Below are 26,866 nucleotides of genomic sequence, written 5' to 3'. Positions count from 1 at the left end.
TTTATTCTGATTTATGTATACTCATATCTTTTAAATCCATTTCCTTTTCCATTCCATTCCATTTCACAGGGCTCTAGATCAAAGCCTCATTTTCTCCTTCTTGGGGTGCTTCACCAGGCTTCTAATTGATTTTTCCGTATCCACAATCTTTCTTCTTTAATCAATCTCTCACACTTCTCTCAAGAAATCTTCCTTGAACAACTCCAGTCTTCTATTTCAGGATATGCTTATATATTAACAGACAAGACTTAAGTTACAACTGGTTGTTAGCAATGAAAAAAATAAATATTCAACTTCATTAGAAATCTGGGAATGCAAATTTAAAAGAGAGCGTGTTACACCATTCTTTAAAAGTTCATATCCAAGGAAGTGAGAGCTCTCGAACATTGCTGGGAACTTGGTAGAATCTCTGAAAAACAATTGGCAAAATGTATCATGCTCATCAATAAGTTCCCACTCTGTAGTCAAACTGTAGAAAACATTTTATGCAGTATTAATAACTACAGTGGAATTTTAAAGAAAACTTAAATATCAACTTATTTTTCTGATTAAATTTTTGGATATATGTAGTGGAATATAATATAGTCTTTATAATGACCACAAAGACTATTTCTTTAAAGTAGCTCTTATGCTCATTTACGTATTCAACAAACATTTATAGAGTATTTTCCAAAGCTAGGAATTTTGTTAGGCATTTGGAATACAAAGAATATTCCAGTCACTGCCCCCCAGGGAGTTGATAATTAAAGAGAGGAAGGAGCTAGAGAGACGGATCTGGACAATTACAACACGCTATGATAAGAGGAGGGATTGAGGTGCTGAAGGACCCACAGGAGGGCTTTCCACCCAGACTGCCCGGGTTTGAGAGGAAGGATAGGGAAGCCTTCTTCAGAAAAGGTGATGCTGGGCTGACTCCCAAAGGGCAGGCCGCCAACTTGCGTGGAATGCGTTTTAGACAAAAACACGTGTTGAAATCCCAGCAGTAAGAGTGAGGGGTGCTCTGTTTGGTCTGGGGTGCAGTCTGGGGAGGAGGTCTGGAGGAGGGCTGAAAGAGGTGTAAGATAAGAATATAGAGAGAGTGAAGAAAAGGACAGATCATGAAAGTCTGTTAAGAACTTGGACTTGATCCTAATGTCACTCTGAAGCATTTGATAGATATTCTGCAGGCAAGTGTCATGCACAGACTTGTATTTTCAGAAAGATAACTTTGTAGCCTCTGGAAAACAGGTTGATGAAGAGAAGGTGGTTTCAGTTTCCCAGTAGAAAATGGCAAGGCCTTTCTTTGGAGGCTGAGAGAAGAAAATAGCAGGGGTATTACTGAACTAGAATTCCGGCCCCAGAGACTGGATGTGGGTGAAAAGTGGGGAGAAACCAAGGATGATACCCAGGTGTGTTTGACTTGGGCAGCTAGCTGGGTTGAGTGCTTTGAGGGCCACAGGAGGACAGATACCAGGTATCCGTGGTTATGTCACACAGACACTTAGGAGAGAACTCAACCTGGACACAGTTTCGGGGAGTTCTCCTATGCCTGCCATAATAATTAAAGCTGCCAGAGTTTATCCAAAAACAGTACACACAGAGAAAAATACATGTGTTCTAATGTCAAGTGAAAAAGAAAGATGGAAAATTTTAGGTATGTTATGATCTCAATTACCTAAAAATATACCCAAATGTAGCAGCAGTTGTAGCTTACTTAAAGTTATCCCTGAGGTATGGGATTATGGAATATTTTACGTATATATATAAAATGTTCATTGTGAGAAAACAATGTGCTTCATTTTTAAAATTAAGTCTCTGCTGACTAAGAATAATGTCCCACCTCCCATGTCTCCTCCTTACACATCACACACCCCAGTCAATGCGCATTTTATGCTCACTCCCTCTGTACTTTGCTTATGCTGCTCCCTCAGCATGAAATGTCTTTCCTCTTCCTTCCTCAGCTGCCAAAATGCAGATGTCTTTCTGACTCAGCTCAGATGTGACTCTTCCAGGCAGCCCTCTCCCAGCCTTCCTGCAACTAGCATTTCTTTCAGCCTGCCTTCTCTTTCACTCTACTTGTGTAGCGCAGATTTTAGGATTACTGATCCACTCGTATCAGTCCCAATTGATGATGCCATCCTGAATGACGAGGGCTGTGTTTCATTCCTCTTGGTGTCCTAAGGGAGCTGCTGCCCCTTTGTCTTACTTAAAGCCAGTGAGCAAAGGTGTTATGTTTGTTTGTAACGCTCTTGTCTTACTCTCAGTTCTTAGCTCAATATCAGCTTAGATCTTAGGTATAGATTATGTGATCTGGAAAGCATCTCTATCATTTGAATACGAATGAGAAGAGGAAGTCCAGGGACCTGATGAAACTGTCCTAGGTGTCAGAACCTCGCCACTGCTGGAACACTCATGCCCTGCCCCTCACCAGGGTGTAGCTTGGCGTGGTGGGCAGAGCCTACGCCTTACAGTCTGACACTTAATAACATGTGACCTCAGTACATTGTTTACGGTTTCTGAACTTTGATTTCTTTTTCTGTGAAATGGGGATAACTGTAGGTGGACAGCAGGCACAGGGCTGCGAAAGTTAAACACAGTAAGACACACAGAGCCACACAGGGCATGTGGGAAGTGTAAGTTACATCTCCCTACTCCCTTCCCAGTCTGATGGCCTTTACACCACACCGTGTTGATTACCTGTGCCTCTGCCTACCTGTCAGTGTCATGAATATGGATAATTCATTCTAGGCCCTGCTAGAAGAATCTGAAGAAATTCACAGTGATCTGGAAGCAATGACTGAGAAGTTACAGTACCTTGCTAGTGTGTACTGTACAGAAAAAATGTCTCAGCAAGTGGCAGAACTGGGGCGAGAGACAGAGGAATTACGGCAGATGATCAAAATTCGTTTGCAGAATCTCCAAGATGCCGCCAAGGTAAATAATAATAATAATAATGATAATAATGATTTAAATCGAAAAGTCCATCGTTAAAAAAACAATGGTGGTTTTATAGTGGGACACAGTACACACCTCTGAAGGGCCTTCTTCACCTCGACTTTGGACTTCAAGTGCTTACATGCCAACATGCACGTTGCTTTCATTCTGCAGGATATGAAAAAATTTGAAACCGAGCTAAAAAACTTACAAGCTGCTTTGGAGCAAGCCCAGGCAACCCTGACTTCTCCAGAAGTGGGACGTCTTAGTCTCAAGGAGCAGCTCTGTCATCGACAGGTAAGCAAACATCAGTCAGCGGAAATGAGCGAGGACCTATGTTGAAAAAAGAGGAGAGTTAGGAAAAATGACTTCTAAACTCAGTGATAGTCTTGGCACCATATGCATTATTTAAAAAAAATTATATTCCTTGGAAAGTGTTTATCACGACAGACACAGAGCTGTAATTTAGTGTCTCTGGCTGATGAGATAAGCTCTTCAATATAAAATTTTTAACGTATGAACTCTCCCTTCAGCATTTGCTGTCTGAGATGGAGTCACTCAAGCCGAAGGTCCACGCGGTGCAGATGTGCCAGAGCGCACTCCGGGTCCCCGAGGACGTGGTGACCAGCTTGCCACTCTGCCAGGCGGCTGTGCAGCTGCAGGAGGAGGCCAGCCGGCTGCAGCACACGGCCATCCAGCAGTGCAATGTTATGCAGGCACGTGCAGCCTGCCCACCTCGTCTGCAGGCTGTCCCCACGCCCGCAGAGCAACAGCACATGAGTCACGGGCTTCTTTTCTTAGCAGTGTGTGGGCTCAGCCATCAAAACACACCCAGGGCACTAAATTTGACAGATTGTTGTGGTTATATAAAATAAGGAGATGAAATGCTATTATTTGGATCACCCCAAAAGCCTGGGGAAAGCTCTATAAAAAAACATCCGTTGCTGAAAACTATCTTTCAGCGATACTTTTTTTTTTTTTATAAAGAACACCGCGTAGAGGTGAATTTTTTATTCAAGTGTGTATTTTTATCTCTTATTCATCTGAGAAGCATCTAGAACCTGGGCATATGACTTTACTGCTAGCATACACTACAGATATTTTCTTTTCTTTTTTTATATTGATGCACTGAATGCATTTTCTTGCCTGAGAGGTCTACACCCAAGTGTGACTTTCACTCTCCTCACCTAATAAGACAAAAATCATTGACTAGGAAGAAATAACACTATTTATTTCTTATCTCTTCAACTCATGTTTTACCGTCTTTATCCAAAAATTGCATCCCTGTCCTCTCACTAAATCACCAATGCCCTATGTGGTCAATTATCCTTGCTCCTTACATTACCTTGTAATTTATTAGACGATAAATTCCTGAGGACAGAAATCATCCTGAATTCATTTTTGTATCTCCTACACCAACACCTACCAAGTGCCTTATATATATACAGAGGGTGCCAAAAATATTTTAAGACAGGAAAACTGTATTAAAATAGTAATACTCAATATATACCAATAACAAAAGATGAATACAAGTCACGTTTGACTTCTGCAATTACAAGAGGTGCTCAGAGTGGTTACCATCAGTGTCCAGACACTTGATTATGGCGAACTACTGCTTGAGCAATGTCAAAGTGTCCACTTGTATACATTTTTTTGGCACCCTGGTATTCAGTATTTCTTAGGTGGAAAATGAAATAATCACGTTTTTCCTCCTGCTGCCTACCATGTTCTGACCATGACATTGCCACCTTCAGGATAGTAGACAGAGGATTTAGCCATTTAACTACTTTGAGTCCAAGAATAATCTTGGCAAAATATTTTAGAGAGAAGGCTCTGAGGATCTGAATCATCTAGAGTTTTCACCCATCCTCTCTTTATTCCCTAGACACACATGTAAACAGGAGTTAACACTAGAATTGGGCAGACAGCAGCACAGACTCAGGTACACAGTTATTGATACAGAAAGAAAATCATGTGTTTGTTTGTTTATTTTCAAAGGAGGCTGTGGTACAATACGAACAGTATGAGCAGGAAATGCAGCACCTTCAGGAGCTGATAGAAGGAGCTCACAGAGAGATTGAGGATAAGCCCGTGGCCACCAGTAACATCCAGGAGCTGCAAGCCCAGATCTCTCGGCACGAGGTAAGAGGGCGATGTGAGCGAATGTCGAGGGCAGGACACTGGCTTAATTCGAGGATGCGATTGGTTTCTAGTGAATGAAAGAGGAAGGTTGTCCCTGTCCGGCACATATGTGTGCCGTTCTTGGGGAGCATCGTTGGCGGTCTCTCCACTGTGAAGGCCACGTTTGCTGATCTTTTCCAAGACCCAGTAGCATGAGTCTCCTCCTTGATTCCAAAACCTCTTTCCACGTCATTCATGGTGTATCTCAGCAGGGACTCACTGACTGTCTTCTGCACCTGTATTCTCACAGTGAATACCCCCAAACACAGTCTACACCTGTATTTAAAGCCGACAAGAAACCGCGGTGCTCAGGCTTGCTGCTTTGATCGCCCTCTTTAAAAAGAAGGGATATTTCATGTGAAAAAGAAATCATTTGCTCTTTCAAATAGTGGTTATTTTGGCTCCTTTCACCAAAATCAGAGAATGGTCCATGCTGTTTGTTTGTCTGATTTCCAGATTGTGGCTGTTAGTAGCTTCCCTATTTTCGAATGTGCCTCCTTCCTTGTGCCTTTGGCATCTTCATGACCTTAGGACTTGGATACCCCTTTTGCAGACCTGTTCTCAGAGATCATATATAGACTTTGAGTGTTTGAGCCCAAAGACACTTAGCATTGAAATTCCTTTCCTGACATGTCAAGTCCTGTAGAGGTCACATTTACTGTTTCCCTTGGGGGCTGGCTCATAGCATCATGAATTTTGGTAAGTGACTCAGGGTGGGGAGGTGTCTTATTTATCTGTGCCACGGATGGACATTTAGTTTATATTTCCATTTGTTCTATTTTAACTTTGTTATCATAAAAGCGTCGAACTGTTTCCAAACCAAATATTATAGTGAGGGTCTTAGCTGATTCAATTGTTGACTTTTAACAATGGAAAATCTTACCACCCCACCCTCCAAATGCAATTCTTTAATATCTTGACACAGCCAATGCATCAATCACTTACATTTACATATAATTCACAAAATAGTGTCAATAAATATCCTACCTACATTTACTCCTATACTATAGATATAGATATCATTTGTTAACTATTTGTTTCTCTTATGCCATTGAATAAATGAAAATGTCTTGCAAATATTTGAAACTACTGTTTATATAACTCATACATTAGACTAAATATTATAAATTTATTTTGAAGCTATTTTAAATCCCATTTTGCAAGATCCATAATCTGATTGTAACCTTTTCTAAAATAGTACAGAAAATATTTTTTAAGATCTTCTCTTGAATTACAATTATTATTACCACAGTTTTTTGTTTTATTTTTTAGAAACAATTTACAAAGCTTTTACACTATGCTTTATAACAACACTGTGAGGTAAGGATTTTTTTTTAAATCATCTGCATTTTACTAATCAGAAAACAGAAACTGATTTTTTGGATGACTTCCTGAGCTCCCAAATCTAGTAACTGAAAGAAACTAGATTCTAATCTAGAGTCTTTGGCTCCAAATTGCATGATTTTTCACTGTAGCAGGAGCAAAGTGGGCTCTCTCACTGCACAAAAGAGAATGAGGGTCCAGAAAAATAAGTGACTTGCCCAGTGTCATAGAGCCGGCACTCAGACTGTCTTTCTGGCTCCTCTTGAGGGACCTGTTCATTTTGTCACGTTCTCCTCCCAGTTCTAAATATCAGTATAGACATTTGTTAGTGTTGTCATGTGATTTAGAAGGCATTTTCACATCAAAAATGACATAGTCCTGTGAGAGGCTCATTGTATATGTGAAACAAACACCGGAAGGAAAGTGCTGAGTAGAGAAAGCCTGATTTATGATAACATAAGAATTTGGAAGAATGCTTTTTCCTGTGTTTTCAATCTGTGTTTAATAGAAGTTCAGTCTTGAGGTGAGTCTCATTTCCTTATGGATGACTTTAGCTCGTAAAAATAACTGATAATATATTCATTTCTGGGGAAGTCCCATTTTTTTTCCCTGTGATTTTTTAAAAATTTTGCATTTAGTTTGACAAAATTATCCTGCCACTTTGAAATCAAAGGAGAGAATCCTCAGATGTCTTTGCTTTCTGCCTGGTCCTGAGCGCACAAAGCTTTCCTCAGAGTGGCCACTGTACCTGAAATTCCCACCTCTGTGCCCTCCTTTACAGTCATTTTCAGAAATACTCAGTAAAAAATAAACAATGCATATGCTTCCTGAGAATAGGGAACATGTAAACCCAACAGTGCTCCATTTTAATTGAGCAGATTTGAACACCAACCCACAAAGTTAATGGGACATAGGCAGGTTTATTCTTACAGAAGAAAGTTCTAGAGAGCTATTTCTCCAAGGGAGTCACATGGGATACTATATAACGCAGATTCTCATAAGCCTAGTAAATCAAAACCGTTTGATTTGGAGACCAGAATTGCATTTTTAAAAAACAACCCACAATAATGTTGACACTCCTATTTAGGGAATGGGTGCTTGCTGTCAGCGTGGGCATGTGTTAGCAGGGTACTGTGGGCACAAAGGTAGAAGGACTAAGACTGACTCTACTCCCATCTGCCCCGCTGGGGCAAGCCTCGTAAGAAGGCTACTCATTTGTCCTATGGAAACAGCATTCAAGGAGTCCAGTGAGTTGGTAGATGTCTTCTGTATGTGCATGTTAACTGATTATTAATAGAGTACCCTCGTGTTAGGCACTAGACCAGATAGTGGAGATAGCTATTTCATCACTATTTTAAAACTCCGTTAGGTTTAATTAAGTATCTAGCAGCCCTAAAATGTAAAGAGGTAATTTCTACTTTTTAAACCCTTGCTTTAAAAATCCCTGTACTCTTCTAGAAGTTAAGAAGACAGGCTGCTGACTGAGTTCTGCTGGCCTGTTTTCCTTTCCATTCCGTCAGTGTTGCATAGGAGGGGAGAAACAAAAATGACAACAATAGCAAAATGGTACATGTGTATGTATAATACACATACCCACATACAGATATACACATCCATAAACATATGCACACACATATGTAATTTTGTAATTGTTGTGGTTTTGTTTCTGAATGTCAAGTTCAAGGCTCTAGTTTGAATGTCAGTGTCTTTAAAATGATAGTATACACACACTCAATTGAAAGACTGACCATTAATGTCATTGTCATAAAATGTGTTCTGTACAAACACTAAATGACAACTTTTCAGGCAAAGGAACTAAACAAAAGGAATAGAAAAAAGTAATGGTTTTGTACTTTCAAGATTAATGTTTTAGAATATACGTCACTATTTTTTAAAGGTGTTTACATTTTTAAGTAAGAAAGTATAACTTTAATACTTTAGAATTACCATTTTAAATTATTACTTTAGAACTTCAGTGTTTTAGAATTTTTAAGAGCTATGTGCTGTCTAGAATATGTTTTCCATAAGCTCTTGGTAAAAGTTTGAAAACCTCTACTCTCAAGGCAACTTTTTTAACAACAGATGAATTTAAAATCCATTAAATTTGAATTGAACAAGTTCTAAGTTCTGGTTGGAAGCATCAGAGACATTTGAGGCTGGATGGAGTACATGAAGGAAAATTTGATGAAAAGTACAAAATTCTGTGTTGGGAGTAATCTGCATAAAAATTAGGGTGTCATATGTTATATTCAGTTTATCAACAAAAACAACTCCCAAGATCACAGGCATGATAAGCAGTTTAGTTTGTGACCCCGTCTGCAACAATTGACTGCTCTGTTTGATATATTCAGTATGGTAAGAGCTGAGCATTGCATTTTTTTGTAGTTTTAGTTATCACATGACCTAATTTCCATGGCATGAACCATCTGGCAATTTCAGATTCTTTAGGCATTTTAAAGAAAGTTGCCGGCTCTTCACGTTACCTAAATGCCTGCTTCCACACGCAGCATCCCCCTCGGATTCGAGTCCCCTAGGCGGCGGCCTTGTTTCTCCTGCCCCAGCACGGTGCTCTCAGCACCTCTTCCGGCCCCACTGCGCTGTGGTCTGGCTCGGAGTGCAATGCAGGCAGGCTGGCTCCTTCGCGGAGCCCACATCCTGCCTCCCCGCGGCTGCCGCTGCTGCCGTCTGGCACAGCGCTGTGATTTCATTGGCCAGCCCCCGAGGAAGATGAACGCTACTTGCTCTGTTTCCTTTTGATGCTGCTCTGACACACAGGGGTGGGAAAATGTTTCCTCAGGAGCTGGCTCAGAAAATCAAGGGCTACCAGGAGCAGATCGCCTCTTTGAACTCCAAGTGCAAGATGCTGACGATGAAAGCCAAGCATGCCACCATGCTGCTGACTGTGACCGAGGTGGAGGGGCTGACGGAGGGGACAGAGGACCTGGACCGGGAGCTCCTCCCCGCGACCTCGGCCCACCCCTCTGTGGTCATGGTAAGTGAGGATCAAGGCTAGGTTTGCCGGCACCGCGCCCTCTCCTTGACTGTACCCTGGCTCCTGGCTCCAGGTTCCCTCTCTGTGGTTTACTTTTGGGATCATTGGTAGGTCTGGCCGATTAGAACTGAGGAACAGCCTACTTATTAACTCTGCTACATTGGGGCCAAGACCCATCTTCGACACTGTAAACAATGACAGTTGAAATGAAGTTATTTGCCTGAGATTACTGAATTACTTAACATGTCAAAGGTCGGGCCTGCATTTGTTTATAATTTAGCAATAATACTGAGAGGCTCTGGGGGGCGAAAAAAATTCTTTTGCACAGTTTCCTAGTTTTCTGGGGGTTGAGAGAATAATGCTACATACTATGTTGTTGTTTTCCAAGCTAAAAACCTCACTGACTATATATGTGTATTAAGTTGTATAACTGTTTAATAAAATGTAGAAGAAAAGCTGTTGTTAGAAAAATTTAAAAATGGAAGATCCAAAGTTTAGCTTTGGATTGAAATAAATAAGTTCCATTAATTTCTGTCTGCAACATTACTTCCCCATCATTTTGCATGTAAAATGCATTATTTATTTTGGTAACTCAGTGTATATTTTCCAAACATATGTGATGTGCAGGGATAATATATCACCTTAATTGGATTCTTATGGCAATATATTACTTTGGGTGCACCTAACTTCCTAGAATATTTGGATTTCTAGATGTCCATGAAAAAACAAGCGTTATTTCATAGACCTTCCCCTCATTTGTACAATTCATGATTTTACCAGTTATTTATAAAGACGCAAACAATCAAGAAAAGGAAAATAATTTAAACAAATATTTATTCTACAACAAAACTTTTTCATATGATATGCACCCCCGATTCCCATTTGTTTAACAAATGGTTCCTAGCATATTCACTTAAACAAAACTTTTAAATACTAACACAGAATTTGTATGTATATGTATCTCAGTAATTATAACCTTGGTTTTATAAATTATCTCTGTTTTGACCTGTGTGTGACCAGGTCTTTTGTTAACATAGCTAACTGATCTTTATGTCCTTTGGACTACATTTTATGTGACAGATGACTGCAGGTCGCTGTCACACTTTGCTGTCACCTGTCACTGAAGAATCTGGGGAGGAGGGAACCAACAGTGAGATTTCCTCTCCACCTGCCTGTCGTTCCCCTTCACCTGTGGCTAATACAGACGCTTCTGTTAACCAGGTACCACCCACTTGGCATTCCCCTAGCTAGATCTCTGGAGGGATGCAGGACTCCATTCTCTGTTTTTATCACACTGCAGGTGTGAATTGTAAACTTTGAAGGAAGTCACACCATTGGGGATGATAGTTGCACAAGCTCTGATTGTCATGTGATACCACGACTGGCTTTTTACACCTCCTCATTAGGGCTCCTGACAATGAGATGAGCGAAAACGAGGTCACGGAAATTATAGCTGGAGGAGGCCCTGTTTTAAGGCATCATAGGTTTATTTTCCAACAGCCATCTGTAATGAAGTCCTGCATCCTAACAGAAAATGAAGTGTTTGCATCACCGCTGTAAAATAACGTGATTCTGTTGCTGTTGCAACATGCAGTGAACAGTGTTGACACGTACTGGCTCAGATTTCAGAGACAGAAAACTTCTGTTTATCATATCATACCTTTTCTTGATTTACTAATGGTCATCCAATTTAAAGGGCTGGCTTCCTGTGTGGTGTGTGTGTGTGTGTGTGTGTGTGTGTGTACACACACATATACATACATGTATACATACATGTATGTATATACACATACACACACTCGTATATGTATATACACATATATACATATATACATATATATGTAGATTCGCATTTTCTCACTTATCTTTCAATAATCTTAATTTTTTTCTTATAAAATAGGAATAATGATTTGTTGTTATGAGATGCCTTTTAGCATCCATTATATTAAAATAGTTACACCAAATTAAATGTCAAAAAGTTTTCATGAAAAATATTAGATAGAAATAAAAAGATGCTTTTACAATAATCAAAAAATTAACACATGTTAAATAATACTCTTTGCTTCATTTAGCCAAAATAACTAAAAATTGTTTTTAATTATGTTACTATGAAATTATGTAAATGTTGAAAGAGGTTGAGCTGTATTATCAAGGAAGAAGCATTAAACAGAGCCAGTGTTCTATAAACTCTACTACAAATCTATCATACTATTTTTATTTTAAAGCAGAAGCATTCTAAGTAGGATTTCTCTGAGAAAGAGAGCCCCGTCTTCCCCCCCTCAAAAATTGATGAAAACTTTAGATAAAATAATTCTCTTGGTAAAAATCTATATAGCTCCAGGGCAGTCATCTATTTATCCATTCATCACATGTGTTCCGAACACCCGCTTGTCATGAAATCTTGTGCTGGGTCCCAAAGATGCAAGAAAGGAGAAGATAGCTGTGTTCTCTGCCCTCAAGACCGTTAAAGAGAGAGAGAGAGGGCTTGGGAGGAATAATAACAAAAGTGATCAGGTGATATTAAAAAAACAACAGAAAAGGAGAAGTTCGGGGTGCTCTGGAGAAGTTGGGAAACTGTTCTCCAAATTCTGATTTTAAAATACGTATTACTCATTCTTTAACAATGTTCTTCCCTGCGGTCACAGATGTTATTAGAATCAGAGAAATATGGCTATAGTAGGCTGTTTATTGTCTGGGAAAAGTTTATGCCTAACGTTCTTAAAATTTTCCAATTGAACAATAAACACTGACTGACTTTGAGACTAACACTGAGGGAAGAAGATCCCTTTTCTAAAATTCTAAGTCTCGATGCTACTTCTTATAAAGTATCTTTCAATGTACATGTGAAAGTACCCTATAAATAATGAAATATGCAAATGTTTTTATTATGATTACTTTAACTGTCAAGCTCAGTCAAATCCCAAAATTATACGTGAGATTATGCTTTGTTTAAATCCCATTTTGACAATCCTCCCCCATCACAGGAAAACATCAGTTAAATCATATTGTTAACCTAACATACTTATATGTGGTACTACAATTTTTTTTTAAGTCTTTGTTTAGTGTATGTTAGGCAGCTATACTGTGAGGAAGCTGTTAAAATGCAAAAGTATTATACTTGATGTTGCTCAAACAAATGGACCCATTGTTGTGGCCACATGTTCTTTATACACTAGTATAAGTCAGAGGAAAATGAACAAATACTACACCATGACTAGTGATGCATTGGGTTTACAAAATTTTCCTTGAAACTGAGGAGGACATTTAGAATCCCCATAAGGTCCAGTTTTTAGTCTCAAAACACTGTACAGAATGTGCACAGCTGTTTCAAGGAGCAGCCAAATAGAGCTGCTTTATAAAATCGCAGCTGTTAAAAAACAGGTTTTGTGCTTGCTGCTTCTGTAAGTAGATCTCCCTTATATAACTAACTGATCCCCCAGTCAGTGTGATCTGTCTCTGACAGCAGCTATTAGCTGAAATGTGGTAAGAATTTCGCTTACTTGAGGGTAGAAATAGTGAAGCAGCCCCAGAATTTGCTGCAGGCTTCTTCATTCCTTCAGAAGCAAGCCAAGACTTCAGTTCCTGGGAAGAGTTGAGGCAAGTCGAGGTTTGGAACGGGCGATGGTGTAATGGGTAGAGTGCTGGGCTCAGAACGAGGTCCAGCTCTTCTTCCTCTGAGCTGAGTGTAGCTGGAAAGTCCCTCAGTCCCCTCATTTGTAATGGGAAGCAATGCTTCTCAATTCACAGAATTGTGAAACATTTTTAAATGCGATATTAACATAAAATTAGGCTTTTGACTGGAAAGTGCTAATTAAATAGTAGCTATCGTTTTCCAAATTGATTTACTTAGGAATCTACGTGATAACAACTCTCCAGCTTAGGCACATAAGCAATGAGAGACGTAATTCTAGGAGTGATTCCTCACTATGCCAAATATTTAGTAGTTGCTCATAGGACTGATTGGTTTATTTTATTGAATCTCTGTAGTCCTCAAATAGATCAAAATTACTCATCTACGAAAGGTGATATATTTTCAAATCCTTTTAAGAAACCAAGAGTTGTCATTTCAGATTTGGCAGGCCTGAGCCATACACATACGTACAAGCACTCACACACAGAAGAGCCTAAAAAAAAAAAGGATTTTTAAGTGACACGTTTATTTTATTCTAGCTCTTTTAAGGCCTTCTTTATTTATAATAGAGGAATTAAAAATGTTTATAACATTCAAGGCGACTTTTGCTTCCTTGTGGACAATAAATAAATGTATATCAAATAATAGATTTTAAAGAAGTACTTTTACATGTATGATTCATTATGGACATAGATGTCTGCCTGTTATTTGCCAAACACTCCGTGTTATCAGGATCAAAGACTAAAGACACATCTGTGGTCTTTGTGGAGCTCACAGTCTGTATGAGAGCAGGCCAGAAATTACAATAGACTGGGACAAGTGCTGTGACAGTGGGAAACTCTGAGTGTTAAGGGAGGACACAGAGAACGCACTGAAACCAGGCTGGTGTTTAGTATTGCTCAAGAATGGCAACCTTTAGCTCTGAGACAAGAGTCCAAGTTAGGCAGCTGGAGTGCACTGGCGTGATGTGAAGTGTTTCAGGCAGAAGGAGCCATGTATAGGAAGGTGTGGGGGCCGAAGGAAGATGACCCATCAAGACATGTGCAAATAATGCCAGGATAATGGGACAAACACGGATTTGGAGGAGGAGGAGGGAGAGAAAAGAAGCTCAGAGCGATGCAGGAAACACATCACGAAGGGCCTTGAATGCCACACAAAAGAATATCACCTTTATCCAGAAGCTAATAGTTAACCATTGAGGGAATTATCTAGACGCTGTGTACAGAAGTGAGTTTTAGAACAGATCATTCTGGATCAATGTGGACAGGAGAATGGAGTGGACAAATTCAGAGCCAGAAAGGCCCTGGGACAGGAGTTCCACGTGTGATGTAAATGAGAGAAGCAGCAGGGGACTGGGACAGTACCTCTGCAGGTAAACGAGGCCCTTTCTCCTGTGGAATTACTGTAGCCACGTGGACACAGAGTCCAGCCTCACCTACCTGCAGGTTTGCAAGAGAAGCTGGGAATCTGGATTCTTAGGAAATCTCCCCGTCTCAGTGAAGAGAAATTTAAAACAATGTGAAACACCGTATGAGCCAAGCTAACTGTATACAGGCCAGAGGCAGCCTGCAGGCTGCCACTTGGCCACCTGGGAATTAGGAAGTTGGTGCTGTAATGAGAACTTGAACCAATGCTCTGGCAAGGTCATGTGTCTGTAGAACTGCATCCTTACATAAGCAGTGGGTGTGAGGGCGAGAAGAAAGAGAGAATAAATTCCAAGTTTATAAATTAGGTGAAAGATAGATAATACTTTTTTTTTTCCCCCCTAAATCCATTTTTCATCCTGGATTTTTTTTTTTTAATATTGAGTTGAAAAAGACTGTGGGATACACATGTACAACTGCATTGTGTGAGTCGAGAAATTATAAATTTACCACTGTTTAAGAATGAGTGGAGAAAACAAACTACAAATGAGTAAGATCAATTGACTGAAGAGCTGGGAAGGGAACAGAGGAATTAAAGGGAAAGCGTTTCCGAAAAGCGATGGCCAGTGACATTGAATGCTACTGAGAAATCAAGCAAGAGAAAGGCTGGAAAACAATCATTTTTTAGAGGAGAGCCACTGATGACCCAGCAAGAGCAATTTCAGTGGAGTCATTAGGATTGAAGCCCACTTGGGTATTTAGAAGTGGATTGAGGGTGAGAAAGTGAATATATCAAGTGTAAACTCCTATTTTCAGACACTGGATTATGAAGTAACAGGGAGAAAACGAAGCAATGGTGATTACACATGTGTGTTACAAACGTGTGATGATCCATCATGTTATGGTTTGTGGAATGTTCTAATATGTGATAACCTGCAAGAAAAAAAAACACGAAAGAAAAAGTGTGTGTAGGTGTTTTCAGATGGAAAAGATTTGACTCCATTTATATGCCGAGGAGAAAACCAATAGAGAGGGAGAGGGAAGAAGATATTAATGGACCAAGGTGGAAGGAATTCTGGGAGTAGGTGGGAGGAAGCAAGGAAACTGGTGAGCATAAGGGAAAGGTGAGTCTGAATATAGACAGACTTTTGGAAATTTAAGTTCAGGAGTATCTCTGTGATGGCTCTAATTGTGTGTCTGTATGTATGTGTATGTGTTTATGCGAGCACGTGTACACTTGCTCTCTAGAAAGTAAAATTGAGTCCTGGTTAGGGTTTTTCAAGGGAGAAGCAGAGCTTGAAGGGGCACAGGAAACAGAAGTATTGGCAAAAGAAGGATTTAAGTAACTTTAGAAGGGCGCATACACTTGGAGTGGACCTATTCAGTGATGACAGGCTATCATGTTCAAGGGTGTAGAGGACTGAAGTAGGGCAGAAGTGGGTGAGGATGCATGAACTGAGCTTATCAAGGACTCGCAAATACCAAAGTAATCTACGCAAGATGGTGACAGGGCTAGGGATGAAGAGGAACCCATCTCCATGTTCCAATGGCATCAATGAATGTTAGAGACTTATCTGGAAGCCTCAGCAACAACAATAGCAAAATAGGTAAAAGGTCTCATGGCCCTTCAAATGTGACTTCGTTTCATCCTCGGAAGCACCCAGTGTTGTGCAGATGAGGGAAGCGATGCGTGAGATGTGAGTGACTTGCTCCAATTATATAGCTGCTTAGGAGGAGGATTTCAACTGGGAGCTCAGGTGTCCTGACTTCTCAGGTGTCAGACTCCTGTCTGAACTTGTTCTGCTGCACGAACCTGCTTCTGCCCTCGTACAGACCCCCAAACACCAGGCCCCCTCCTGTGTTACCTTGGTTTCGTCAACAGTGCAACTGCAAAAGTAGTGAGCTTTATATTAGCTATTCCCAGAATATTAACATTAGTCCCCAATTCAATTTATATTAATATACAGATAAATAACTATAGAAACAGTTAAAAAAAATGAACTATATGTCTTGGTAGATTCCATCATCAATGCTACTAAAACGTGTGATATTACTTATAACCCAAGAAATAAAACTAATTCAAAAGCCTGGTTTTTCGTTATTCACTTTGATTATTTTTAGTGCACCTCCAGGAATTGGTTAAAAGGAAAACCTTTTTATTATTTATTTCTTACAGTAGTTTTAACTTCCCGATTACATTTTTCCCTTATTTAATATTAAAATATTTAAATTAATTTCTGTGAATAGTGAACTCTCAAATATTGAAGATCTGGCTATCTCTGAAAAAATGACTTTCTACAGATTTAATTTTATTTAAAGCAAGTATACTTAAAATTATTAAAAACTTTAATCAATACATTAAACAACATTTTAGGTAATGTTTAAAAAGGTCATTTAGATTCTCTCACTTTTTTTTTTTTTTTTGCTGTTGTAGGTAATCAGTCTTTAAACATCTGTACCGCTTAAATCCTTTGTATTTCCATTTTACCATATATAAAATAAGAATGAGTTTTGGCAACTTGAAATATTGGTAAATTTGTTCATTTTTTTAAAAAAGTATAAACTGAAATTCTAAAGCAACTATAATATGCTTTAATATGATCTTTAAATTCCTCCTGTCACAAGAATTTACTACAACTTTGTAGCCGCTGGGCAAGGTAGGAATCCTGAACCTTTTCCCCACACGACAGCACCCAGAGAGCATCTGAACCTAAACTCTATCTTGCCCTTGACTCCAATGCCGTGCTTTGCACCCACAGGATATTGCTTATTACCAAGCCTTGTCTGCTGAGAGGTTGCAGACGGATGCCGCAAGGATTCACCCCAACATGTGGTCATCCCAGGAGTTCTACGAACCAGGATTGGAGCCATCTGCGACTGCCAAACTGGATGACCTGCAGCGTTCTTGGGAAACCTTAAAGAATGTGGTAAGTCTTTGAAACGTGAAATTGTTGAAGCCCACCCAACATTACCTTAGTGGTTGTCTTATGCAATACACGTATAGAGTTTACACATCCTGTACACGGTTGAATACCCTTCCGTTGGGCCACAGAGGTAAAGCAGTGAGGAAAGAAATGTCATAATCTAGAAGATAATGGGCTAGCGAACATTTGGTAACGTCCCCTTTCTTCTTCAGATCAGTGAAAAGCAGCGCACACTCTACGAAGCTTTGGAACGCCAACAAAAGTACCAGGACTCCCTCCAGTCCATCTCCACAAAAATGGAGGCTGTCGAGATGAAACTCAGTGAGCATCTAGAACCTGGCAGGAGTCCAGAGAGCCAGATGGCTGAACATCAGGTAAAAATAGCTATGACTTCAGTTTCCTGCATGATTAAATAGGGGCACTCTTGTGACTGACTGGTCATGGGTCAAGCATGCGTTGGGGACAGCAGACTGACAATTTTTTTTTACTGCATCAGGTTGTTACAGAGTAAACAAGGTTCCATATGGTGGTTGTTTCCACTACTGCTTCAGGGAGGGACCTAGGAAGGGAAGAAAGAAATTCAGACCTTGAATCTAATTAAAGAAAACTACATGCATGGATGTTGCTTTCTTCCTTTTAGTACACAAAGTATATTTCCTTATAGCTGCCACGTTATTTTTATTTTGTTGCAAACAGTTGTTGTAAGAATAAAATATACTCCCTTAGCCCCCCAGTCCCCCCACACACACACCTGGTCTTCCTTCCCTCAGTGTTGTTTTAAGAAATGTAGCCAGTGTGTGCCCAGCACCTCCCCGTTATCACTTAAGAACTCTCAGCCTTCAGTGGGCAAAGAAGCAGTTCAAGAATACGGGGTTCTACATTATAATGGTCGGCTTGTCCCTGACTTGAATCGTTTTTTAAAAGGCATGTAAACGAGGCAGAGCATAGGTTTGCATGAGAAGCAGATGTGATTACATCAATCTAACTCAGAAAAATATTGCTATAAATGCATTGATTTAAAGTGCATGATAAGAAGTACATATATTAATATCTGGTTAATCCTCTAGCAATATTATTAGGTATTGTACTCTTAACATACAATCAGGTCTAACTGAGGTGCAAAGGTACTGAGGCGTGCATTCACCTAAATATTCAGTCACCATGATACGGGGGTATGTTACTTGTCCCTAACCAGAACTCAGAGACATGTGACCATCCTATAAAAGGCGGAAGAGAAGAAAGATATTTTTAGATGCAAATTAAGAGATATAAAAGCGTGATGTGATATGTGTGTCTTTCAAGTACTGGGAAGTTTATCAGCTTTAAGAGTGAAACTCTGTACTTTATCTTTCCCCTGCTTTACATTTCTGTTGTTTTGGAACCCAGGATAACCTTGGAATACATTGCTTGATCATATGTGTAGTCTAAGATAAAATCGCGTTCTTTTACTGTATAACACAAAAATAAGCATGCTTCATCTAGCAATGGCATGTTGGGAAATAGTGATTTCAGGTTTTTGACACTTTTGAACCTTTGTAAGATAGAGATCAAAATGCATAGCATCTATTTTAGGCCTTATTTTGATAAAACTTCCTTCTACGGGTCTTGATGCTGTCCCAAAGTCACCCATCGTCAGTCTGGTTTGGGGAGAATGCTATAAAAATATAAAATTAAAATTAGCCTCTGTTCACCTAGACCAAACCAATCATGAGAGCAGTCCGGACTTACGTGACTATTTCGATGTAGTTTTCTTCTAAGCACCACAATCCAGTTTTCTAATTGTCAACAGCCGCCTCGCTGTCATCTGAAGGGGTGGTCCACGTTGCCCTGTCTCTTCCCACCCCCACCACCTATGTGTGCTTCATTGTCCCTGGAGGGGCAGGAGAACTTCCCTCCATCCCATTATGGCTCCCTTTGAGCATCCAAAAGGAATCTGGCATAAATTATCCAAAGGCTGGAATAGAGTGCATCTGAGTGTCACTCACTCAGATTATCAAGAGCCCATGTTCCTGGAGAGGATTTACGTAGTTTGACTGTCTCCTCTCCAATCACCTCTGTCTTAGTTCAAGGCTCATCATTCTTGTGTCCCAGGTGACTGACCGCAGCTTCACTGGGTCCCACAGGATTTGGGAGCTCCATGAACATGGGATCCTGGTGATCAGCCAGACAGGCTGGAGTTCCTACCTGAAAATGCAAATTAGCCCCCGTCACCACCACCAGCGCCGTCTCTCAGTCATTACCGAAAACACTCACAAGCTGAATGTAAAGCAAACTATTGTTTTGTTCAAGGGATTTCATGGAGAAAACTCAAAATTGCACATTAGTACTAAGTATTAGAAATTAGAAGTGAATCTGTGACTTTTCTTGTCATTAAGGCTGACGACCTGACTTGCGTTCCTTTCTAAGTTGGGAGTGGTGTCACTAAGTTACAGTAGTGAGGAGATGTAGCTAATTCAATGATTACCTGTTATTTGCACTTAACAATTCCATGAATGCTCTAATGAGAGGGAAAGGAAATATAAATAATGTATACTTTCTCATGTAACCACAAATCTAACATTTTCCATCTGACCTACTTTGGCTAACTTTTGCTGCCTGTACCTAAGTTCTACAAATTCTGGGACAGAGCCACCCACATGAAAAATTAAGGGTATCACAATGTCTAAATCTGTTCTTAGCTTCTGGAATGGTGCTTTAAAAATTCCAAGCACTATTGTAGAATTACTGTTCTAAATTTCAACTGAACGTGGGTGAGATGGTCCAGTATGCTTTTTATATTTCCTAAAAAATTAGTAGAAATGCTTCAAGTGTTATTCCCCAGCACTTTCTTAGAAGTATTCAATTTCTTTAAAGAGCTAACCAGTTTCCTACATTTTTCCTTTAAACACTTGTCCAGATCTACTGAATTTGGGTGGAGTGCAGTGCCTTTCCTGTTGTCCTCTAAATTGTACAATAGACTTAATTTAACACATTGATGCGATTCGTAAGCTGATTTGTGGCTGTTCTTCTTCTGAGTGTTAAACCCTCTATAATGCCGACCTCCACTATCACGGGCAGCTAATGCTTTGTGGGTGTGTGTTGTCTTCTCCCTGCTCCAAGCTCAGTGATGATATGTAGTAGGCAGAACTCTGAGGTTATTTTGTTTTGTTTTTGTGTTTTTATATGTGTAACAATCCAACGTTTGAACCAAACTGTACTGATAGTTCTGAAAGTCCCAGTGAAATTCATGTTTACCTTTGGTGTTGAACCAAGCACGTTCTCCCCAGAGTGAGTCATTTTATTTATTTATTTATTTATTTATTTATTTATTTATTTATTTATTTGTTATTAGTTTCAGGTGTACAAAGCAATGTAGCACACATTTACACCCCTCACGAAGTGATTAACTCTCCTCCCAATCTACTGTCCCTCTGACATGCTGTATAGCTGTTTACAGTGCCATTGACTATATTTCCCATGCTGTACTTTACATCCCGTGACCACACACACACACACACACACACACACACACACACAGCAGGTGCCAATGTATACGTATTTTAAGAAAGGAAAAAACTGTATTAAAATTGTAATACTCAATATGTACCAATAACAAAAGATGAATACAAGTCACATTTGACATCTGCAATTATACGAGGTGCTCAAAGTAGTTACTTTCAGCATAATTTTAGTACAGTTTTTTTTGTTTTTTTTTTCTTAAAATGTGTCTACATTTTTTTGGCACCCTCTGTGTGTGTGTGTGTGTGTGTGTGTGTGTGTGTGTTTAATTATAGTTGACATTCAATATTATTCTACTTCAGCTTCAGGTGTATAGCACATTGGACACAGTCTATGAAGTGATCCCCCTGATAAGTCCATTGCCCATCTGGCACCCTACATAATCTTTACAACATTATTGATTATATTCCCATACTGTGTTTCACATACCCATGACTGTATTGTGATTACAAATTTGCACTTTCTAATCCCTTCACCTTCGCCCCCTTCCACAACCCCCTCTCATCTAGCAAGTGAGTCATTTTAGAGAAGCTCAAGGTACTTCTCTAAACCACGTAAGTGGCATGCACACGCCCTCCTTATAACCACAAGTCAGAAACCCAAAGACGTACAGTTCATCTTCCTCTCGTTATTTCTGAGTCAGATGTTGTAGGGAAGCAGCTGACCACCAGCTGAGACAGAGTTATGGGTGAAGATGTATTTGACTGCTGGACTTTTTTTTTTTTTAATTGAAGTAAAATTCACATCACAGAATTAACCATTTTGAAGGGTACAATGGTGCGGCACTTAGTACTTTCACAATTTCGTACAGCTACCCCCTCTATCTGGTTTCAAAAACCTTTTCATCACTGCAAAAGAAAACCCCATCCCCAGTAAGCTTGTCTGCTGGATCTTGAAGTTAAACACTACAGCTGTCTTCCAAAAGTATCCCCTCTGCCTTGAGAGTAAACTGAAGCATGAATAGAGAGGCTTGACTGTAACTGGATGGAAATGAACAGTTCTAGAATCTTTTATTTCCTAATTCTTTCACTGCTTACTTCACAACATGCAGAGAGCTGTTTTAGAACGTTGTGAGTTGGAAACGGAAACCGGTGACATCACTGTATATTTAATTGGTCAAATCCACTGAAATCAAATGAGGAGGCTTTTTCCTGATTGCTTCATGATTCATATACATGTTTCCTCTGTAATGAATTCAACTAGATGTGCTGAGTACCTCCTATGTGCACAGCTGAAATTGACAAACTTTTTCATTAATATATGATTAAAAACCATTCCTAGCGGGTAGAGTGAATTACCAACACACTGTACAACAAAACAAAACAAAAACAGTGTGATTGTGGGCTACAGTGGGGGGGAAATAGATAAAAGGAGACTCTAGCAGGTCTTTTGGGAAATACAGATTTTGAAAATTTGGAACAGCGACAGGCCTGGGTAGAGGGCACTGTAAATGTAAACATGTGAGGAAAAGCACAGCAGAGAGAATGAGAATGAACGTGGTGTGAAATAGCAAGGGGCTCCTCTTGTTTCTACAGACGATCAGTGCAGAAAAATGAGGTCAGTGTAGTTATGGAGAGCCTTTAAGTGAAACAGACCAAATCACATGAATTTTATACTTTTGGCAATTAGGTATATACCAAAAATGATTATAAAGTAGTAGGAAATACTTTTCTGGGCAAAAAGTATTTTGAATGTATAACAAACAAGATCAATCTGTGATTTCGTTACAATCCCATTAAAATATCCCAGTAAATTCTTTGGTGGAGATTGACAAGCTAATTCTAAGCTATATTGCGAATATATGAAAAGATATACTACATTGGAAAGGGAAAGGCCAAGAATAGCTGAGACAACCCTGAAGAAGATGAATAATGTTGAAGGATGTATCCTAGCAGAGTGAGACTTACAAAGCTACAGTAATTATGAGAGTGTGGTATTGACACTGATAGACACATGAGCCAACGAAACAGAATTAGAAGCTAGAAGCACGGTCACATCTACAAACACACTTGGCTTATGTCAAAAATTATACTGCAAAACACTGAATAAAAAAATCATTTTTAATAAATCACGCAGGGTCAATTGGATATCCATGTAAAAAAATTGACCCCCTACCTACACTAGACACAAAAACTAAGTTCAGGTGGGTCTAACTGAAGGTGGAAAAAAGAAATTTAAAACAGAGTTGCTCAAACTATCTGTAATGAATAATCTTTTAAAATGTTTTTTAAATTTCTAATCCACTTTAGTAAAATAAAATAAAATATTGCTTGTGTATCATGTCAATGCCAAGTTGCTATAAAATTTCTTAACATTTACCCACAATATCTTTACCTTGTCATGAACTGATAACAGACATTTGTCGACTAATACCACTTCCTGGACTTTGAATATATCATTCTTCTAGAAGATAACATGTAAGAATATATTCATGATCTTGGGGTAGGGCATAAGACACCAAAAGTCCTGACTGTTCCAATGGAGGAAAATGCTGGTATATTAGACTACAGTAAAATTAAGAACTTCTGTTTATCAAAGGACACCGTTAAGTAAGTCTTTCCCAATGAAGGGACACCCACTTCACAAAATAGAGCAGATATTTGCAATATACATACACAGCCACAGGAAACAAAGGCATTCCTATCCAGAATAAATGAACAACTCCACACATCAATATGAAAAGCAAAGACTCCAATAGAAAATGGGCAAAAGATTTTTTAGCAGGCAGTCACAAAATAAGATATCCAGATGGCCAACAAGCCTAGAAGGAAGTGGGCAACCCTGTTAGTCATCAGGGAAACGGCAAATTAAAACTACAATGAGATTACCACACTGAATTTACTAGAAAGGCTTAAATGGAAAAGATCCACAAATCACCGTGTGACCCTGGGACATGCCCCAATGACGAAAATGGTCAGCTCTTTCTACCTGCAACAGCAGGAGTGACTTTCACAATCTGGGTGTGAAAGAAGCCAGACACAAGGTAGTGCATCAGGTGTGAGTCCATTTACATAGATAGAGCTCCAAAACAGGCAAGAGTAACCTGACGTTTCCAAGCCAACACCAGGGTAGTCTCTGGGCAGGAGAGGTAGTGACAGGGAGGACGGGGCCCAGAAGGCTTGTGGCGTCCTGACAGTGTTGTGTTCCTTGACCTGGGTGTCAGGAGCATGCGTATGTGTGGTTTGTAAGCATTCATAAGTTCACAGCGACAGTTTGTGCACTTGTCTAGGTGTATAGAGTAATGTCAATATAATAGTTTATTTAAAAAATCAGTTAACCATGATTATACTTGATATTGGGGAAAGAGAAGGGTTTTTTGTTGTTTTGTTTTTAAAATATTCATTGGGAGGCCACTCTGAGACGGTGCTGTACGTACAGTGAAACAGTCGTGTGGAAGAGGTGGGAATCATGCCCATAAGGGGCTCACTGGAAACTGAAATATCGGCAAATAGAAAGCCCGTGTGTCTGTGCTTGAAGTCACAGTTGCCCCTCCCGCAGGAAGGCTTGTTTTTCTAATACACCATTTAAATCGTAAATAAGAATTTCTCCTGTCAAGATTTCAGCTAAAGAGCAAATCGTAAAATATGAAAAATGAGAAATAAACGCCATGTATAATTGTGATAGATGTTAATCAGGAAAACAGGGTGCTATTTTCCAGAAATTGCAGAGGCTACTGGCGTAACTAACGAAGGCAGGATGAAGTGAGCTAAAGGGGACTGTGGCAGGAGAGGCAGGCCGGGCTGAGACCGGTGCAAGTACGGCCAGCAGCTTGGATTTTATTGTAGAGGCAATGAGCCACGAGATTTTAAAGCAGCGGAGTGAGAGGACCTGATTTACCTTTATAAATGTTCCCTCTAATTACTTTGTGAAGAGTACTCTGGAGAGACAAGAGTCTGTAAGTAGGCCAGTCCAGCAGTAGACCATTAGAGCAATTCAGGTAAGAGATTTGGCTCTCACTTAGGGTAGGGGCAGAGGAGACCTACAGATACACACGATATATTTTGGAGATAAAAGCAATCGGATTTGGTGTTGGATTGGATTTGGCAAGTGAAGGAAAGTGGGAATAATGACTCCTAGGTCTGGAGGTGGAGCAAGGAGGAGAAGAGTGGTGCCTTTTCCTGAAGTGGGGAGGACGTGGTGGGGGAGACAGGCTTTATATAGAATAGGAGATACCCGTGCAACATGTGAGTGGAATATGCAAGCCTGACATTTAGGGCAGATGTCTGGGTTAGGGATATACCTTTGGATGTGTTCAGCATTAGAAGGCTTCAAAGCCTTAGGACTGATGACATCACCTGCGAGGGACTGTGAAGAGACTTCAAATTTTAGAGTTGGGAGCAAAGGAGAAAAATGAGGACCAGATGATGACCTAGGAACAGGTGACAGATTTCTCCCGTCTTGTGTAAATTTTCAATTAAAATGCATCGCTTGTCTCAAACTTAGGGCCATTTGGAGTGGGAAAAGTCATGTTGAGAAAGAAAGCGATGAATTTTATTTTCAACATAGAATTGTTGACTCAGACGTAATTGAGCGTATGCCTCTTGGACTGTAGACGAGCCTGTTGAAAACCAGAAAGTTCAATTCACTTGTTCAACTTCATTTAAGTTAGTGACAAAACGGTTTTGAAATCAGAAATTTTCCGACATTTAGTCTGCTACTTTCATTGTGAAACTTAAGTTAGCAGGCCCCCTGTTTGCTGGTTAAATGACTTCAAGTGAAATGTTTTCGCTAATCTCAACGGATGTGAGACTTGGGCTGTAGTGATAGGATTTCTCAGTCCCAAAAAATCCATACGTGAGAGTGATTGCAGTCTTTCCTGCAGGCTCTGATGGATGAGATTCTCATGCTTCAAGATGAAATCAGTGACCTCCAGGCATCTCTCGCAGAGGAGCTGGTGTCCAAGTCCCCAGAGTGCGACCCCGCGGAACAGCTGGCCCTACAGTCCACGCTCACCGTCTTAGCAGAGCGTATGTCCACCATCAAGATGAAAGCATCAGGGAAACGTCAGCTGTTGGAGGTAACAAGGAACTCTGAAGATGCCCCTCACGTCCCCCTTAACTCTTATCATTGTGCTGACAAGTATCTGGGTTACTTATGTGACCTCCATTTATATTGTTTCCCCACTCTTATGAAGCTGGATTTGAGTCTCCAGGAGGGTCTCGTGGACAGAGCACTGAGTCAGTGTGTAGCCATGAATGCGTCTTTTCACCCCTTTCTGCCTCATTTCAGCATGAAAAAATGAGCATGTGGAAAGCCTTGTGAAGAAGAATTGTAGGTTTGCACAATGGTTTGCTATGTTGAACTGAGAGTATTTTATGAACACTATTTCTAATGCTGTGAAGAATAAATCCTTAATTTCTGCTAGCCGGTTCACGCACACTGACTCATCAAAAATTGTTCTTGCAATTCCAGTTCTCATGTTACTTAACTTTAATACAGACGGTGCCAAAAAAATGTATACATTTTAAGAAAGGAAAATGTATTGAGTATTAACTCAATATATACCAATAACAAAAAGTGAATACAAGTCATGTTTGACTTCTGTGATTATAAGAGGTGCTCAAAGTGGTTACCATCAGCATAATTTTAATACAGTATTCCTTTCTTAAAATGTGTACACATTTTTTTTGGCATCCATGTATTATTTAATACAGAGAAATATTTTGGTAATAACTTACGTGTTAAAAATAAGTTCTTTTCCTTTTTCTTTGTTCTCTTATAACTCGTGGCCCTAAACATATATAATGTTAAGTTGGAAACTCCTTCAGTGTGTCTGTCTCCTTGTATCTCCAGGGTCTATAGCGGCTTCCCAGAGATATAATCAGTTCTCAATACATTTCTTATTATATGAACTTAATATTATTTTATTTAGCTGCTGGTTATAGTGTAATTCAATTAACCATGGTCCTTTTGTTGGGTGTATAGGCTCTTTCTAGTTTTACCTATTATAAGATTAGTCAAATCATATGTTTGTCTATTTCTTGTTTGGGATAAATCTAAAATCAATGCATCTGCTCTATTTAATCTCTATTTTAAAAGT

The 26,866-nt window shown here is 39.7% G+C and overlaps 1 protein-coding gene across 1 annotated transcript in view; it reads left to right on the top strand.

Moving 5' to 3' along the window:
* SYNE1 (spectrin repeat containing nuclear envelope protein 1) overlaps nucleotides 1–26,866 on the top strand; it is a 390,131-nt gene that overhangs the window by 254,011 nt on the left and 109,254 nt on the right. Inside the window, exons 88-96 of the mRNA XM_074333963.1 lie at nucleotides 2,728–2,913; nucleotides 3,088–3,210; nucleotides 3,447–3,629; nucleotides 4,912–5,055; nucleotides 9,215–9,409; nucleotides 10,490–10,630; nucleotides 17,164–17,331; nucleotides 17,541–17,702; nucleotides 25,649–25,843. Coding sequence (XP_074190064.1) covers nucleotides 2,728–2,913; nucleotides 3,088–3,210; nucleotides 3,447–3,629; nucleotides 4,912–5,055; nucleotides 9,215–9,409; nucleotides 10,490–10,630; nucleotides 17,164–17,331; nucleotides 17,541–17,702; nucleotides 25,649–25,843 — 1,497 coding nt within the window. The remainder of the gene's footprint in view (nucleotides 1–2,727; nucleotides 2,914–3,087; nucleotides 3,211–3,446; nucleotides 3,630–4,911; nucleotides 5,056–9,214; nucleotides 9,410–10,489; nucleotides 10,631–17,163; nucleotides 17,332–17,540; nucleotides 17,703–25,648; nucleotides 25,844–26,866) is intronic.

The sequence above is a fragment of the Rhinolophus sinicus genome, linkage group LG05 (assembly GCF_036562045.2).
Source record: "Rhinolophus sinicus isolate RSC01 linkage group LG05, ASM3656204v1, whole genome shotgun sequence".
Classification (NCBI taxonomy): Eukaryota; Metazoa; Chordata; class Mammalia; order Chiroptera; family Rhinolophidae; genus Rhinolophus; species Rhinolophus sinicus.
Note: the sequence above shows the minus strand (reverse complement) of the source record. Positions and strands in the feature narration are given on the sequence as shown.